We start from the raw sequence: 19,608 nt of genomic DNA, 5'->3' as shown, positions 1-19,608 counted from the left end.
CAAGATTTGAGCATTACGTACGACTTGCGCATATTTGACTTCGTCCCACCTCCGACGGTAACCTCGTGTCTTGCGTCAAACGGCGTGCCGACATTTTGTGCGTTCCACTGTAAAGGACGCGCCCCAGGTGTTGATGCTGCCCTTCAGAGGGGAACGAGCTATTAGGTTGCCTTTCTTTCAGGAAGCGGCAGCGAAGGAGCAAACATCTGCAGCACTTCCACTGTCTTGCAGGGTGGGACCGCTTCTCTCTCTTTGGGTGGGGTTTTTTACTGCCAACCACGGGGAGGGAACCGACACTGGCCGCTCTTGTCCACCTCCGGCGCCATACACAGGGCGAGTGTTCATTTCTCTAAAAGAGGTTGCTTCTGGTCACATCCTGCTAGGATGGACATTTCGGCTTCATGCCCGTGCACCAAGCCGACATGCGAGCGCACAAACGGGGATGTGTAATTAGCTCTGGGCGGGGTCGTCCTCAGAGATACTTGTTGTGAATTTCTGGGGGCGAAAAAAATAGGACAGGAAAATCAAGACTTGCATAACAGGGTGTGGATGTATATTGAAGATGGGTGGCACTCACACACACACACACACACATGAACAAAGCCAAGTTGACACACGCAGTGCAACCCTGACGGATTTAGTCACTTCTAATGCAGCCAGTAGACAGCTTAAGCCTTCAATAAAATTCAAAATGCTTATCACACAAGATCTTTTAGAATTTGTTTTGTTTAAAAAAAAAAAAAGCCAAAGAGTTTGACGCTCGCTATAATAATGAGAATCAATATTTGCGTTCATGTGATTCTACTTTGCATTGAAGCATTAGAATATTCGAATAATATGAATACCTCTTAGACAGTGGTAATAAAGTTTTGCGAATAACAAGCCAGCGCTTAGTCCATTTTTGGTGTTGCGAGCCCAAATTTGAGTTACGAGCGAGCTTCGGATGCGCCACCGTTTGAGCGAAATGAGGGGAAAAAAAAAAAAAAAGGGGCCGCAGTCATCGATGCACTTTCAGCTGATAATCGAATGGAGCAATCAAACACAAATTCAAAACAAATACAAGAACACTTGCAAGGAGTGACTCCAACTGTAGCCTCTGACTTCACTCACTAGGCCACGCCCCTTAAAGGAACACATCTGACACCTGAATACCAAGTACGGACAGTAATTGTGCTTCATAAAAAAGTTTATTTATTTATATTTTGTTCTCTTTTTACACAATACAGTGCTACTTTAGACAACGACGGATTAAGGTCACCTATCAAGAGGACCACAAAAAAAAAAAAAAAAGCAGAGACGTGTTTTAAATTCGTCACCACAACATTTAAAGTCTTTGTGATGAGCTATAAAGTCGTCACTTTGAAATTTAAGGTCATCGTGATGAGATTGAAAGTCAACAATTGACGCGAGGATGCCGGTTAACTTAGCGTTAACTTATCAAAATCAACAATTGACGAGCGCGTATCCTGGCTTAGCAACCGATTGCTACGTGACCGCCGGTCGTCAATTGTTAGCGTTATATGTAAACGCTATGTTTACTGGGCTCCTTTAAGTCTCTTCATGACTTTAAATTTCATCATGACAACTTGAATCTCATCACAAAGACGTTAAATGTCATCTTTAAATCACATTTCAGCTTTGTTCTCTCTTTCTAAGCGACCCTAGTACGCTGCTGTAAATGTACACGTGACAAAAAGTGTGTTTTTTGTCGGCGCTGCAACGGAGTCATCGCGTTTCAGATCATTTCTTGGTCACGGAATCAATTCAAATAAAAAGTCAAGGTACCGTTGTATTTCTCAAAAGGCAGAATTTTTGTGGGTGTGCCTAATACAGGCTGAATATAGCACCACATGCGGAAACTATGTGATGACAAATAATAATAAATAATATACAATAAATAAGTATGCACCTGAAAGCATCTCCGCGTATTTGTCGCACTTTAAAGCCGACGACAGCAACACAAGAGGGTGCAGTGATGCAAGTTGTATGAAAAGCTTTCAACAGTGATACAAAAACACTTTGCACACACCCACATCCACACGCCCACAAGCGCACGCACACGCACAGGTCGGCCATCCTCTTTAAGAGCGGGCGGATGCGCTTCCTTTTCACTGCTGCCTCCCCATCTCCGGCAGCAGGTTGCCATGGAAACAGGGCATGACTGGAAACAACAGGAGCGAGAGAAAGAAAGAAAGGAAAGAAATGTGGTGATCTGCCCACCTCTGCAGCACTCCTCCTTTGTGTCCCTCGCTCAAAATACACCCACCACTCCTCACCCCACCTCGCATTTCCAGCTAATTACGCTCCTTAATTGCAGGCTTTCCATAGGCCGGGCGAGATGCTGAACCCCCCCCACCACCCTGACATACACACACCCCCGTAGCCACCCTGTATTTTGTGGAAGTAGAAAGCTTTAAAAGCAGTCGCTACTGCTTTATTATGGGCTGTAATGGCTCCGGTGCCATCCCTTGATAGCTTTGAAATCCATATAGGTGAGCCTCAATGGACAAGATGTTCTCTGTTGAATAGCTGTCTTTGAAATGTCTTTCTTTCCGAATGACTTCTAACCAATATTTAATCTAGACTGTGGGGTAAGTGGTGGAGACACAGCAGCTCCAGAAAAATAAAGACACCCAGTTGACATTAGAGTTCAAAAATTCCTGTTTAATTCACATTCACATTTGAGCATTGCTGTTATACGAGTATACAGAGAAATTGAGCATTTTATAATACGGTGGAATTTCAGTTTTCATGTTTAATCCATCCCACCAAATCTGACTATAACCAACTCGTAGGAAAACTGAAGCACTATTTCCCATAGGAAATCATGTAAATCCAATTAATCTGTTCGTGATACACAAAATTATTAGCAGAATATATTTCATAGAGAATAACTATAGTTTGACGTAACAGAAAACAATGTAAAATTAAGGTCAATGACAAATGAAATAAGTAATTAACATTAAACATCGCTTTTACTTTTACTGAAGACTCTTGATGGCATTTGAAAGATGCGAGGCGAGGGAGCAGGAGAAGTTTTCGTTTGCAAGGGTAATCCGCCATTTTCCTACTGTGCTGATTCTTTCCTGAATTCTGCGGTGGTTCTCGTCTTTAAAAAAGGAAATTGGAACTTTCTTTGGCCCCATTATGACTTATTCAACAGTCACATTCCCAAAAAATAAACACAAGGTACTTTGGAAATGGTGCCGATGAACGGGAAGACGCTGACTCAAGAAAACATCAATAAAATCAAAAAGGTTACACATGTGGGCCTCGTGTATATTCAAGGAAAGAAGTGCAGGCCAGATTGCTACAAAGCGTTGGAGCAATGTACGAAAACTGTGAGAACATTTCAATTGTACAAAAACTGAGGTTCCATTTTAAAACTAAAATAAAGCTGAAAATCACATTGTGGCTAGAGAACAGTAAGGTGTTTGCTAGTCATAGCGATGTCACCTACAGCTGGAATTGATGAAGCCTTTTTATGTTAACTGTCTTATTATAAGAAAACAAAGTATATTAAGGATATTCCATTTCGGGTTCTATGGTTATTGTGGTACTTTCCCTCTTTGCCGTCACTGGGACCCTTTTGTGTGAGGCGCAGCAGCTCGAGTAAAATCAAGGAAAACATTCTTTTTTGTAACTGCTAACTCCAGCTATGGTTAAAAAAAAAAAAAAAAAAGGCCAACTTGATCGATTTTATAGCCGGTGTCGTGCTATAATTATTTGCCAGGTCCGCCTCCCTTAAATCGCAACTTCCCTTTTTTCCCCATCACAGAATAAAAAGGGGAGTAAGTATAATTATCTCAGTTCCACGACGCTGATTTTTACACGCATAAAGAGTCAAAAGCTGAGCCAGTTTTAAGTCTGTTGATAACCAAAACAGCAGCAAATAACTGACGCACATAAATTAATGAAAGTGTGGCAACCTAACGTGTTGTAAATCTGTGCAATATTAAAGATGATTTTATGTCATATGTATATTCATATGTGTAGACTCCACAATGCTTTTGTGTGTGAATATGACTTGGTCTCCCAAAAAGTCCTTTTTTTTTTTTCCTGTTTGTTTTGAACTTCGCCTTCATTTAAGATAAATTATAAAATACTGGTGACGCTGTGTGCTATTATTCTACTCTAATAGACAGCCCACCTTTGCAGTTTAGTAAATAAAGACACCAGATCACTACATGAGGAAATACAGTATTTTTAAGGTGACAGACAATTAACAGTTAAACTAGAGTTCCGTTCGTTAGCATTAGCTACATGACGGTGACAAAATAGAAAGAACAGCCAGTGTTGGGGTGCAACTAAATACATGTTTAGTGAATTGTGGAATTTAATTACGTGTGTAATTGTAATCCTTTACATGACTGGGAGAAAATGTGTAATTAAATTACAGTTGCTTTCGTAAATTTCCACCATTACAATCCTTTGTTACGTTTGAAAGGTAGCCACAAACGCTCAGATTTCATTTCCCCCTTCGAAAGCCGAAGCTTGTGATTGGCTCGCTCTGATCATGTGCCATTCTGCTGTCGTGTCAAACATGACATGTTTGTCCAAATATGACCTTAAGTTTGTTTGTCTAACATTTGGAAAGGTTTCTATCGTTTTTTTTGGTTTTTGTTTTTAGGAAACCTCAAAGGGTCCTGTTGATGCATTCATTCAAAAATAAGTAATCAAAATTGAATCAAATGTAATTAGTTATATTACTTTGAGAAAGTAATTGAAGTAGTTACACTATTATTATTTTCAACAGGGTATCTCGTAATTATAACCAGCTACATTTCCAAAGTCATCTCCCCAACACTGGAACAGCTAATGTTAAATGAATCCTGTACCTCCGACTGTGTCGGGTAAAACCGAGTACTCGTATCTGTGTCGTTTTTAGCGCCACCTTCATGGTCTCGTCTCATCTTCGCAGCGCGCGCGGAACACAACGGCCTGTCGCCGCGTCACATCAAGAGCGACAGCGATGACGACGACCTGCCAAACGTCACGTTGGACAGCGTCAACGAGACCGGCTCCACTGCACTGTCTATAGCCCGCGCCGTACAAGAGTGAGTATTAATCTTTGACATACGTTCGGCGTCCATTTTGTCCATTTTTTTTGTGTTCAGGTGAGTGGTGTTCTCTGGGAGAGATGGATCAGAAATATATTTTTGGACGTTTATATGATCTCTGCACATGTATTGACAGTGAACGTGCTTTTATGGTCAAGGTTCAGTCAAAGGTAAAGTTGAACAGAAATAAAAGATCAAATATTGAATTAAAAATGAAATACATAAGTATAGAAAACTGAGTAAATACATAATAACACAACACAAAAAAATATATTAAATTGAATTTTACTGTAATTGGAACAAATATTTAGATAAATGAATAAAAAATAATAATTAGTAGATGACAATTGGTAGACATCTTTAGCATGCAGAGTAGACGTGGCATCTGTAAAGCTGACGACTATCAAACTACTGCTGCTATTGACTAACTTTAGACACGAAAGAGTTAACTGTTGATCCCATTTTAGCCGTGTTGCTAACCAAAACAGCAGCAGGTCATTAGTCTTTCAGATGAGTTAAAGCCTTGAGCCCTACTGCACGTCGGAACCAAGTTTTGTGCGCCATATTACAGGCGACTTCTGGTGGCTCAGCAATTTTGTCTATTTTTGATGTCGCTCTCTCGAATTGTGCAAGTGTAGCTAACGCTGTGGCCTGCTAACAGTTTGAAAAGGTCTATAAACTTGAAATTAGAACGTCACTTGACTATTCCATAAATGTTTGAAATGCATTTAGAAGAGTCCAGAGGTCGAGGTTTCCCCTCTGACATCAAATATATTTTTTATATCTCCCTGGGAGCTTTTCCACACTGGGCTTGAATGTGATGTGTGGCTGCGCAACTACATATACGGTCTCGCGTGGCGGGCATACTTTACGGCCTCCGGGCACGGGCGACCTCAGCGGTGCCAGCCCATCTGAGTTGAATGAAAAGAGCGGCCTCTTGAGCGGATGACGGCTCGGACGCTCTCCTGATGGCGAGCAGGAAGTCGGGACCCCGCCCCCCTCCTCTGCTGTCGTACGAAGAGCCAGAACAGCCGCCCGGCCAGACTCGAGTTCGTGCCCGTCGGATGGTTATTTAGTCTAACTGCGAGGAAAAGTATTCCCAGACTGTGCTAATCTTTCTCATGTGGAAACGTGACGCTACTAAATGACTTCTGGACTTGGGAACTGCACAGTAAATGTTCATTGATTGTTGATTCGCTCTCAGCTGGGGGAACATTAGTCAGCTCGATACAACTTTACATACACTTAATGTATCGACGCTGGAGCTGATTTCATCGAATTATCTGATTGTGCAATGCTGTGTAAACGGCACAGGCATGGACACAATTCTCCCATAGAAAGTGATTTTTGCCGTCGGATTTTACAATCACATTATTTCATTGCAGGATGCCTGTGTGAAAACACACACAGTTGCGGTAATATCCTGCTTTGCTGGGTTTTGCGTAAAAGGAAAAGGCAGTCGAATGCCAGATTTTGCATTTTGCAGGATCCGAGTGTGAGAGAGGTTACGTGGCGCTGCTGGGCAACGCATTGAGATGCAATTGGCACTGGGAAATTCAGAGGAGAGCTGAGTTTGGCGGGCCCCCAGTCTTTCCAGCCACACTGCGCCCCCTTACTCGCCCCCTCCCTTCAGTAGACCTCAGGTGTCCGTGCGACCCTGCTGTACGGCAACACATGCTCCCGCGCAGCGCCTTCCGCAAGGAGGTCAACTCATCGTTGTCCACGCAGCAGCACGACAGACATACTAAGTGTGGGTCGGGGGTAAAAAAAAAAAAAACAAAAAAAAAAAAACAAACCCTCCGTCTCGAGTTGCACACATATCACGACATACGGTGCGCTCCATTGTGAGCTTGAAAGACAGGATGCGTCCCACCCGCAAACATCAGGCAGAGCGTCACAGGAGCGGTGTGAGGGCACAGCTTTCATTCCAGGTTTCCATATATTAAAATGATTCAAATGAGAGAGGAGAGTGAGAAGGTTTGTGTGTCTGTGTGGAGTAGGTTTCTTCATGAAACTCTTCCATATTCATGTGTTTCCTAGGGGAACAGTGGATAGGCTATTGTTGGAGGGCGGCAGTGGAAAAGAGAATAGTGAGGCTAGAGGGTGTGTGCGCACGCGTTTGTGTGTCAGAGAGACTCCCCTGAGTTGGGAGCGGCAAAGACCCCCAAAAGTCCATACAACATACATAATTCATTTTCAACATCGGGTCCCAGTTGACACTGCATGAGAGGTGGGGTGCAGCCTGGACTGGTGGCCAGCCAATCGCAGGGCACGAGTGTTTTAGAATAATACTCAGCGATATTATAATTTCATTTGTACCTGTGGCCAGGAAGCAAAGCGTGGAGAGTCTCGGTCACTGAAATGCGAGTGTGCAGTCAGTGAATGGGGCGGTCGATCATTGGCAACAGCCTCTCAAAATATCCAGTCTGTCCTTAGTCTTGCGTGTTTCCTATTCTTTGACAATTGCACCATGTTTTTGTGGTAAAAACAAAAACAAAACAAAGATAATACAGTACAGTAATTTACACGTCGATACTGAAAACCCGATATTGCGTTGCAGTTTTTCCGTTGCAGAGCATCGGTAGATGTGCGGTGCTCAATCGCTTGGTGTGCGGCAAAGAATCGCGTGAAAGAGGCTAGTGGCATTTTCGGCATTTTCCTCCACGTTGCTGTTCTGTATAAATGGCACCAACACACGACTGGGGGGAGGTGACATTTTTTTAGCTGTGGAGGTAGGATCAGAGCTTTTACAGCAACGTAAGTGAATTAAAAAAAAAAAAAAAGCGGCACAAGGGGTTGAAGTTTGACACCGTTCCCACTGTGTTGTGTTGAAAGCAGTTGTCGCTGTCTATGTATCGTTTTGGGCAAAAGAAAACAGCACCTTGGTTTTTGACAGTCCCGACATAAACAGTTCTGAGGTTGCAAATGGTGCGAAATTAATTAGTTTGGCGAGCGGCGTAGATATCGTCACACGGCACAAGGAGTCATGGTCACTTACTGCCGTTTTGTCATTGGATTGATCAATCTTTATGGTCTACAAGTGTTTTTTTTTTTTTTGTACATACAAATAATCACTGTATCAATGACTTAACGATTGTGTCAGCGTAGGCTAGTGATAGACTACGGCACGGTCTGACTTACAAATTTGGGTTTCGAAACGCCATCGTGAACCGGACCCACTTGTAGCTTTGTCCCCGTGGTGTTGCCGTATGAAATTGCTGTAAATCCGGTTTGGTTTTGTCAGGAGCTTCCTTTAGCCTGGCTGTACAGTCAACGTATAAACTTTTATGGGTGTGGGGGGGGGGCATCAGTTACTCGCGGGTTTTTGCAGGTTCACTGAAATCCACGACAGGCTCTTGCTTGTAAAACAAGTTTGCATTTGCACCTCTAGCGCTTACATTGTACGCTTGACACTCTGTTTTCTCCCTTTTTGCCTGATTATGCAAAGACCCATTGGGGTGCAAATGTTGAGCTGGAGTCTAGACTATTTCAGTCAATATTAAGGGACATAATGAATGCAAAGCAAGTCGCGCTTGTGGGTATGCCGTCCTCGAAGTCGACACGTCGCTGTGGCTGGCTACACAAGACGTGGCGGAGCCCGAGAGAGAGCGGCAGTGTGTAGGTGGCAGGAGTGCTGCGGCAGTGCTTCGAGTCACATCCTCTGACAGGTAGCACAATGGCCGACGGGAGGCCAGCCAGGGCGCACTTTCTCAGGTCCTTTCCTGTTTTCTCTGTAAAGCCGCAATCAGACGCAGCGTGAGAACCCCGTCCGTTAGCATGACCCGTTTTCCTTTTCGCCAAGCACACGGATGCTATTGTGGTAACACACACACATTTCGATCAGCCTCTGTTTTGGAGAGAAAGCAGAAAGAGAGGATCTTGAACACAAGTCAGCAATGCTTCAAAGTGCTACTTCCTTGTTTTCCCCAGGAGACACAAATAAACACAGAGGTTTGTAGGCAGTGTGGCAGGCTTCGCCTCGGGGCTCACATGAGAAAAGTAGCACCAATTGATTGTCACACCGCCGCTACGTTACGATAAGATCAAACAAAAGATTCGCTTATGCAAAGTGATGGATTAATGAGCTAATTGTGCACATGGTAGTTATAAAAAGCCACATTTTTCTCCAATTAGTTTTTTTTGTATACTATTTGGTCTTATTTTTAAATCCCTACTTTCTGCAGCGGCTCTTCGTAAGGAGCTTGGATGTTAACTGAATATCGTCGTACATTTATTAAGTGGAATATTAGGTTCTTATATCCAGCGTCAATCTATTAAATAAGTAGTGATGGTTTAAAAAAAAAAAAAAAAAAAAAAAAAGGGCCCATGTTGAGTTGATGAAGCTATGATTACTCTTCTGTGATTCTTAATTTGGGAAGCTGCAGTGATCAGAAAAAGCAAAATGTTAGTTATCCCCACACACTCACTTTTCCCAAATTCATCCATTTATGTTTTTTTCCCTACACTCCGTTATTTTGCTGGAAAACTCACCTACTTGTGTATATACACGTAATTAGGGTGCAGTTTTTGGGAAGTCAAATCATCTGTATGTCATTTTAAGGCTGGTGTTGTAAGAGTAGTTTGAAACGATATTACACTGTTTTGGGATCACAGTTTGTGGTATAATTATGGGGAATTACTGTAATATAATACATTTGCTACAATTTTCCGTTTGTTTCCCTCCTCTTATCGTTGCCGCATACCGAGCGACGCAGCCGAACCCGACTGAACATTCGTCCATTGTGCGGGCTTCCGCAACAATTTTTTTATTTTCACAAGTGGCCGATCGGTTAGCCACTGGTTTTGCCGTGATTAAAAAAAAACAAATTGAATCGCCAGTGCACGGTGTCACAATGTTGCAGATTACAGCCAATCAAACGCATATGTTTTCACTCATGCTAAGAATAAGTTTTTAAGCGAGTGAGGCGCAGAACAGCCGCTGTGCTCCCCTAATGTGTGTGTATATCTGTGTGCATGATTTTTTTCTTCTTTTTTTTCAGAATTGCAAAAAAATAAAAATAAAAAAAAATGGTGGTAAGATGCAGGGGGAAACAGGAAGTGGCGTTGCCGCGGTGGCGACAGTCCCTTGGGTGAACTGTCTGGCACTCGAAGCCACCCCTTGATCTTCGTCTCTTGTGCTTCCTCATTTGGCCGTCTCAAATGCACATTGAAATGCACTGCGTATATAGAGGGGCATATTTAGTCACTTGGTGGTCCAAGGCAAACGCAGTCATGGGGCCCTCCACATCTGTGTACTGCAAAGTTTAAATAGCAGTGTTTATCATCAACTTAAAGGTGTGACTTTGAGACAGTACTTCTATTTCCTGAGGGAGGTAAAGTCCTTCAAATCCAACAAGTGAATCCTTTCAATGCTTTTACTGGAATTGATGAGCATTAATTAACATTTAATATAGTTTACCATTTTGTCCACTTGAATATTCCCATGTCGGTGATGAAAAGTGTCACTCAACTTCGTGTGTACTGCACCCTCCTCAGCTGACACTGACAGCAGAGCTACAGCAACTGGCAAGAGCGCCTGGTTCTTTCTGTTGTCTGCTATGCACATTTGTTGTCACTGTGAAAAAGGTTGAAACCTTTTGTAGTTGAGATGAATTTGTTTGTTTTCCTCGCTCCGTCTCTTCTTCTCTCCCTTGAAACCTCCGCTTCATTTTCCACACGTCACGCCAACAAGTTTGTTTTGCTGCTATCGTCTTCCTGAATCAAGTTTGCACATGCGCAGTATGAAGGTAGAATAGTCCATTGCATAATAAGGGAGGGGCACTCGAAAAAGGAAAGAAATTAAGCGTGTGAATTAAGACCAAAACAATAATAATTGTTTTAAAGTAAAGACAATTCCATTCCCCAGTTTTTATGATTTGAGGCTCCGACAACGGAACCTCTTTGGACAAATAAAACATGTTGATAGATGACAGTCAATATAGGAGCAATGAGAAGAGCGGCCCTCGGCTTCTCTTATTACAGTGCAGGCTTACACTGCCACCTGCTGGAGTTATTGAAAATTGAACTACAGATGTTTTGAGTGTGACGTTTTGTCTGTCTGTCTGTCTCTACTGTATCTGAACCATCTAAAAGTGCCCTTATTTATTTATTTATTTTTATGCTCAAAGCATTTTAAACAAGTGACATTCAAAGAATGATGGGCCAGTGCAAAATGTCGCCGTCCTTAACTCTTCCTCGTTTGTGTTGCAGTTCGATGTCGCCTTTCAGTATTGACAGCATACGACGTCCCCGGAGATCGGAGTCGCCAGATTCCAAAAAGCGAAGAATCCACCGGTGCGACTTTGAGGGCTGCAATAAGGTTTACACCAAAAGCTCCCACCTAAAAGCACATCGGAGGACACATACAGGTCAGTGGCTCTCATACGCCGTAAACAATGATCGACACCTACACATCTAATGAGATCCCACACGAGAGTTGTGTCAAAAAAAAAAAAAATATATATTTTTTAAATGTCAATAGCTTCTTTTACCTTATTTAGCGACATGGAAAAGCTGGCATTAACTGTAGAGGAAATGTTTAAAGCAACATGTTAACATTCTTAAATATTGTACAAGTGTTAAAAAAAAAGATTAACCTGTAAAAAGTTCACCACAAATGGAAAAAAAAAATAGAGAAAAGAAAAAGATAACAGGTGATACTTAGCAGCTAGCCATTCATCAGGTAGCTAACATTTAGTGGTGGACTTCAGTGCCTGTATGCACTGCTGTGCGAGACAGCATTTATGGGAGTGAAAATTAAACAATTTTCTAAATGTTTTTGCAACGTAAAACTTTGCTACTTCATTTGTCGTGTTACTTTTTGTGGCCAGCGAGCTAGCAAGGGGCGAGTGCTAAAGAACCAATGCTAGCAGTCGACTTCACTGCCAAAGCATTTCTAAATACTTTGGAACATTGTTTTTGCTATTTCATTTATTGCTTTACTTAGCTACTGCTAGCAGCTACCATAAGCATTCGTCTTCCCTGCCTGGACTTTTCAAAATAACAACATTGCGCTTTACTACTTTGCCTCTTCTCGATCAAGCACGTCAAACGCCAGACAATCTTAAGTCTTATAAGATTGTCCTTCGGTCTGATGTGTGCGAAGAATAGACTCCTCCCAATTTTAGGCTCTGAAACAGGTCGGAGTTGACAATCTTAAATAATGAAATTGTTCAACGTTTGCGACCAAAAGTCTTGTTCGCGTGCGGGGAAAGTCGACTTGACGCCGTGGAACAGCATATAGCCAATCAAGAAGCACCCTGACTTAACAAAAGGAAAAGAGCGTAAATAAAAACAAGCATGTCTTACCCAATGTTGTTGTTTTGTTTTTTTTGTATGAAAGTGGGTTCCCCGGAGGGCAAAAAGTATTTTCCAAAGTCGTTTTTTGAGGACAACAACATTTTACAAGGCTCTGGCTCAGACAGCCCGCAGGAACATTCTGGAAACATCTTTTTCTTTTTCTACTTCTTCCTCTTCTTCGGTTTTGTGAGCTCACGGGTGATCATGTGAGATTTCAAGATCAGCGGTGGAACAGAATCGTTGTGTGTGGTGTTCTGTGTCGACATTATCGGAGCACACCACACACAATACAACCAAAACTGTTAAATGCCATCTTTTAAGACCTGAAAAATCCTTGTGTGTACCAGGCTTGACTTTTTATGACAAATTCATGGCTAGCTGCTAGCAGCTAATGTTAGCGGATGACCTCACTGTCTGGACTTTCCGAAACATTTCGTAATGTCGCACTGTGCTACTTAATTTAGAGTATTACTTTTGGCTGTGAGCTAGCTGTCTAGCTTGTGCTTAGGACGTGCAGCTGGCTAGCATTAGCAGCTAACATTAGCAGTCAACTTCACTGCCTGCCTGGATTTGTAGAGACATTTTGCAACATCTCCCTTTGCTACTTTGTAACGGTGTGATACACACTGGCCGAGACAGGTCACACAACAACTGCAAACGCCACAACACATCAAAACCGCAACACGGCGTCATTAAAGTACAACGCAAGTGAGCGCTGGGACTTACTTCAGCTGTATAATTGGTCCGGGTTACCGGGGACTCTGACTGGTTAGCACATCTGCCTCACAGTTCTGAGGTTGCAGGTTCAAATCCGGCCTCGCCTCCGTGGGTTTTCTCCAGACAACCCGGTTTCCTGCCTCATCCCAAAAACATGCATGCTTGGTTAATTGAAGACTCTAAATTTCCTGTAGGTGTGAATGTGAGTGCGAATGGTTGTTTCTTTCTATGTGCCCTGCGATTGGCTGGCGACCGCGTGAGGATAAACAGTACAGAAAATGGAGGAATGGTTACTGGGGACTCATAATGTCGGCAAGTTGCATGTTTTAATGTATGAAGTTGGAATATTGATAATTTATGACATTCAGAAAGGGCTTAGTTTCCTAAATAGCTAACTTTGACTTTCTTTTCCAACTTCATTAAAAGTTGTGCAACTTCCCACCTCAGTCGCTTTTTTTTTCTGAAGGTGTTAAAATGAGTTTTTGATCTTTTGGTGATATGGGTAGAGTGAGGTATTTAGTTCTAATCCAAACTTTAATTTCATTAGGAAAATCGTTTAATAGATTTTTCCGTATTAAAGATAAAGGCAAGCCCATTGGTCCATTGCCAATATGAGTCACCGGTTACCCGGACTAATAAAACAGTCAAAGTGGGTGGTTATTAGGAATCAGGACACCCCCCCCCCCCCCTGCAGCATGATTGCCTCATGCATCGTGGGAAGGGCAGGACACACTGATATAATGACATGACAGTTCCAGATAAGTATCGCATTTACACAAAATACAAATTATGAAGTTTGTTATGGTTAGGTTGGCGGCACGGTCGTCAACTGGTTATCACATCTGCCTCACAGTTCTGAGGACCGGGGTTCAATCCCCGACCCCGCCTGTGTGGAGTTTGCATGTTCCCCCCGTGCCTGCGTGGGTTTTCTCCGGGCACTCCGGTTTCCTCCCACATCCCAAAAACATGCATAGTAGGTTAATTGACAACTCTAAATTGCCCGTCGGTGTGAATGTGAGTGCGAATGGTTGTTTGTTTGTATGTGCCCCGCGATTGGCTGGCAACCAGTTTAGGGTGTACCCCGCCGCCTGCCCGACGATAGCTGGCATAGGCTCCAGCACTCCCGCGACCCACGTGAGGATAAGCGGCTCAGAAAATGGATGGATGGTTAGGTTGGGCTAGGTTGGGGTTTCCTTGTACTACAATTAGGATTAGAGGGGGTGACAATGGGTTATGGTTAAAGTGGGTTACAGTGGGTTAGGATTAGTGTGGGTGACAATTGGTTAGTGTTATGGCGGGTTGCCATGTTTGAGGGTTAGGGTTAGGGTGGGTTACAGTAAGTGGGTTTCATGTAAACGCCCACACACTGAAGTCACATACTTTTTTTCCCATCTGAAAGTGGTTGGCGTGTCCTACCGGGATACAGCAACTAATCATATTGCAGTGGTGAGTGTCCTGCAGCCAATCACGTTGGAGGGCAGGGCGTGTCCTGCCTAGAACATGAGTGGGATTTCTAATAACGGGTCAGAAGGAGTCCCATGGTCACCTCGGTTGTACCGTGATGTCGCTGTGTTGTGGTTTTAGTATTGTGTTGTGGCTTTTTCATTTGTTGTGATCTGTCTCGCCCACCGTAATGATTTGCTCTTTGAGCCGTTTAAAAATGAGCCTTGCTACAATGTACAGTTAGTGAAGGTTTTTCTCCTTGATAACTTTTGCCGGGCATGCGAGAACGGAGCACACAACGCAAACCAAAGAAAGAGCCAAACGTGTGTTGAATATTATGACGTTAGCAAGCAAAAATGAGCAATCGTTATGACACATACAGTAGAAAAAGCTGCCTCAAGTTAACAGCATTGGTAACTGCCAAAATCTGTTTAGTTTTGTAATGATTGACTTACCAGTATGGCCAAGCTCTTAATGTTTTATATACAGTGAACCCTCGCCATTTGACCAAGCAAAAAAGTTTAATGAATGCCCTGCTAAAAATGTTTACAATTGCCTATATTAATTGATTAAACCGAAAATGTAGCCCATACTTTGATCCCAAAACACTTTGCATAATTTCAAACTCATTTTACAACATTACCCTTAAAAATAAATTGCTTACAGATTGTTTGATTAAAAGAAATGTCAAGGACGCAAGAGTGCATGTCCGCTTTGCAACTTATGCAACCTATGTACTGTATTATGTTTTGACTCAGATCATTCAATCTATAAGTAAATAGGGGATGAAAAATGGAAAAGCTGTTGGTCGTGATGACATACCTGTGGAGGTATGGCAGCATCTAGGAGAGGTGGCTATGGAGTTTTTGACCAGCTTGTTCAACAGAATTCTAGCGGGTTAGATGATGTCTGAGGAATGGAGGAAAAGTGTGCTGGTGCCCATTTTTAAGAACAAGGGTGTTGTGCAGCGTTGTGGGAACTACAAAGGAATAAAGTTGATGAGCCACACAATGAAGTTCTGGGAAAGAGTAGTGGAGGGTAGACTCAGGACAGATGTATTTGTGAGCAACAATATGGTTTCATGCCTCGAAAGAGTATCGCAGATGTATTACTTGCCTTGAGGATGTTGATGGAAAAGTACAGAGAAGGTCAGAAGGAGCTGCATTGTGTCTTTTGTAGCTCTAGAGAAAGCCTATGACAGAGTACCCAGAGAGGAACTGTGGTACTGCATGCGGAAGTCTGGAGTGGCAGAGAAGTATGTTAGAATAATACAGGACATGTACGAGGGCAGCAGAACAGCGGTGAGGTGTGCCGTAGGTGTGACAGAGGAGTTTAAGGTGGAGGTGGAAGTGCATCAGGGATCAGCCCTCAGCCCCTGCCTGTTTGCAATGGTGATGGATAGGCTGAAAGATGAGGTTAGACTGGAATCCCCGTGGACCGTGATGCTTGCATATGACATCGTGATTTATAGTGAAAGCAGGGAGCAGGTGGAGGAACAGTTAGAAAGGTGGAGGCATGCACTTAAAAGAAGAGGAATGACGATTAGCCGAAGTAAGACAGAATATATGTGCATGAATGAGGGGGGTGGTGGGGGAAGAGTGAGGCTACAGGGAGAAGAGATAGCAAGGGTGGAGGACTTTAGATACTTGGGGTCAACCGTCCAGAGCAATGGTGAGTGTGGTCAGGAAGTGATGAAACCGGTCCAAGCAGGTTGGAACGGGTGGAGGAAGGTGTCAGGTGTGTTATGTGACAGAAGAGTCTCTGCTCGGATGAACGGCAAAGTTTATAAAACAGTGGTGAGGCCAGCCACGATGGACGGATTAGAGACAGTGGCACTGAAGAGACAACAGGAAGCAGAGCTGATGAAGATGTTGAGGGTCTCTCGAGGAGTCAGCAGTTTGGATAAAATTAGAAGTGAGCTCATCAGAGGGACAGCCGAGGTTCCATGTTTTGGAGACAAAGTTAGAGAGAGGAGACTTGGATGGTTTGGACACGTCCAGAGGAGAGAGACTGAGTATATTGGTAGAAGGATGATGAGGATGGAGATGACGGAAAAGGATGACACGCTGTGGCAACCCCGAATGGGACAAGCCCAAAAGGAAAAGAAAAAGACTATCTTTGAAAATAAGTTTCAAGAAAATAGTTTCGTTCCCCTTATTTAGGCTACATGGGAGGGTCAAAAAGTTAGAAGGGTGAAGTTGGGCACATCTGCAAACGCCGACCATGTTTGGATGCAGCTCTTGTAAGGTGAGACTATGAAATGTTAGGCTTGGCTTTTAGAACGTGTGTGTGTGTTTCTATTAGGAGAAAAGCCTTACAAATGCACCTGGGACGGCTGCACGTGGAAGTTCGCCCGCTCCGACGAGCTGACCCGCCACTACCGGAAGCACACGGGCGTCAAGCCCTTCAAGTGCGCGGACTGCGACCGCAGCTTCTCCCGCTCGGACCACTTAGCCCTGCACCGGCGCCGACACATGCTGGTGTGAGACAAGCCAGGAAATAGAAATCAGCAGGGAAGGAAGGAAGCGAGGAAGCAAGGGGGAGCCGGATCTCCCTGAGAAATGTTCTTCAGCTGGTCTGGCCACACGCGAGGAAGATGGCGGGGGTCAAAGAAAGAAAACAGGGTCAATTGGGGACCAGGCGGTCAGGATCGTTTCTTGTCTTTTTCAGCACTGTTTGGAAGTTTGGAACACGGACTCTTTAATCAGACGTGGGGAGGAAATGCAATTTTTCAGAATCTTTTTTTTTTTTGGCTTTATAATGTGAAAGACCCCGGACTATGGATTTTCTTTCTTTTTTTTTTCCTGTTTTTTCTTCTTTTTTTCTTCTTTTTAATGATGCTGTGGCTCTTTTGAAGCAAATCCGGATTGGCAGCAGAGGGCGCCACTTGACCATGGATGACTTCCTCTGGACTTTGAAGGCGCCACCACAAGCGCAGTGACTCCAAAGCCATTTTCTTGGGGTGTGCTCACGCTTCTCAAATATCATCATTTAACAACAACAAAAATCTGGAGCCACTTTGTTGGATTTTTGTGCTGTGATGAAGCAATCAGATCAAGTGCAATCTTAATGGTTACAACTACACGCACACACACACACACACACACACACGAGAGCGAGAAGTCTTGAAATAACCTTTTTCCTATCAGGGGCCATTTTAGTCCGCCGAGGGCCACACAAAATTTCTGAAAAAAATCCCTTTGGACATATGTTTATTATTATTATTATGATGTATTATGAGCCTTTGTGGGTGAAATGTTTTCTGGGGGGTCTTTTTTAATCCCTTGAGGTTTCATCGCTGGCTTTAAACGCTTCAACAACTATGTCGTGTACAGAGAACTTTGCAACAATCACCTATAGGACTCTTTGCTTTCGTCACTTCTCTCACCTGGTTTTAGAATGTTTAATTTTTTTTTTTTTTTTATATTTATTTTTTTTTTTTTTTGCACAGCAGCACTTGACTTTAAAACGGCCGAAGTGTTACAAAGATGGCGGCAAGCACACACACACACGCACACACACAAGAGCAATATATTGTGAACGGAGCTTGATTGATGTAAAAAAAAAAAAAAAAAAAAAAAGATTTGCTCAAAATTTTGCTGCCTCGAATGTCATCAACTTCAAAATAGTTCCAGTCTGGATTGTAATGAAAACTACATCTAGTTGCCATTTTGTCACAACATCACTCATTTGCATACATGATATGGACAAAAGCATTGGGAGTTGTATAGCACAAAAACCCTGATTACTTGAATACAGTGGAAGCTTGAATTTCTCCCCATAGGAAATAATGGAATTGAATTAGTCTGTCTCAGGGTCAAACTGTCACCCTCATAAAACCTCCTTTAACTGTAGTAGCCTTCAGTAGGGACTTAATCCAACTCTTACATCGTACCCACCAGAGATGCTGATTGTTTGTGTGTTATTGTGTGCAAATGGCTATAAATGTGTTTTGCTCGTTAACGTTTTGCACTGACCAACCAATCAGAGGGCGGAACAATTGTGATGTCATCGAGGGGCGGCGCTCTGGCTGTTGGGAAAAGAAATATATTCTGGTGGAACAAATATTAGAATTCAGGCAAAGCGGCGACCCTCCGGTTGCAGGGCGCACACTTACTTGCGCCACAAAATGTACAACACAAGTTGATATAGAAGAAAAGATTTGGTAAAAATGTAAATATATCAAGTTAACTGTAAAACATCAATTGAATGCATGAAAGATGAAGTTACAATGCAAAAATGATTAATGAAAAAATGTGAAACGTATATTAAAAGGACATTTGTGGGGTGGCAGCAGTGGACTTTTGGATCAAATGTATTCACCTTCCTTTTGTTGGGCGTGCGAGAACATATTCGAAACCAAAGAAAAAGCCAAACGTACACATTGAGTCATTTGAGGCTAGCTTGCCGAACTGAGCTCGAGTGAAGTCTCACGAGATTTGCTGAAATCTCGCAGAATGTCAGGTCAAAAGTTTTTTTTTTTTTTTTTTTTTCTCAAACTATGAAATAAGCGTGCCAATTTCGCGCCTCCGCTGTATTTATCGATCTGATCGCCCCCCCCCCCCCCCAATTCTTTTGTCCATAGATAACATCCAGAAAAATCACCATAACATGAATAAATCTATCTATATTTTTTCCCTCCAAGATTTCAGCTCTGTCGCTGCTGAATATGAAAGTAGTGCTATTCTTTGATAGCCGAATGCATTTATTGGAGCCAAGCCAGTAAAAGGAAGCCGTGACCTTTTATTTGATGTATGAAAAACAGCACCTTGAAAAAAGCTCCACACCCATAAACACCCGCCCTCGTATACATATTAACCCCCCCATGTGTAAAATGTATATGTTCTCTTTATTTATGTACTGTATATAATTTGTGCACATATCATCATTGTGTTATGTTAGTGATAAGAGTATCAGCACCTTGTTTGTTTATTATTAGTGTAATTTTTTTTGTCAAATGATTTTTATTGAAGATGTCAATTTATAAACAAAATAATCATCATTATCATATTTTATTATCCATATAATATATATATATAACACTTTATGATTGAGGTTCACTTCAACATGCTTATTACTTTTTTTTTGT

At 42.7% G+C, this 19,608-nt stretch overlaps 1 protein-coding gene across 4 annotated transcripts in view; it reads left to right on the top strand.

The window, feature by feature from the left end:
• The window catches only part of klf12b (Kruppel like factor 12b), a 47,743-nt gene extending 29,812 nt beyond the window's left edge, over nt 1-17,931 (top strand). For 3 of the 4 annotated variants that reach the window (XM_061791935.1, XM_061791931.1, XM_061791936.1), the window contains exons 4-6: nt 4,889-5,057; nt 11,271-11,428; nt 16,824-17,931. In XM_061791935.1, the coding sequence (XP_061647919.1) occupies nt 4,889-5,057; nt 11,271-11,428; nt 16,824-17,005 (509 nt within the window). In that variant the 3' untranslated portion in view covers nt 17,006-17,931. The remainder of the gene's footprint in view (nt 1-4,888; nt 5,058-11,270; nt 11,429-16,823) is intronic. The other variant, XM_061791932.1, reaches the window with a different exon arrangement.
• Nucleotides 17,932-19,608: the final 1,677 nt, after the last annotated feature.

This window comes from Phyllopteryx taeniolatus, chromosome 12, assembly GCF_024500385.1.
Source record: "Phyllopteryx taeniolatus isolate TA_2022b chromosome 12, UOR_Ptae_1.2, whole genome shotgun sequence".
Lineage (NCBI taxonomy): Eukaryota > Metazoa > Chordata > Actinopteri > Syngnathiformes > Syngnathidae > Phyllopteryx > Phyllopteryx taeniolatus.
Note: the sequence above shows the minus strand (reverse complement) of the source record. Positions and strands in the feature narration are given on the sequence as shown.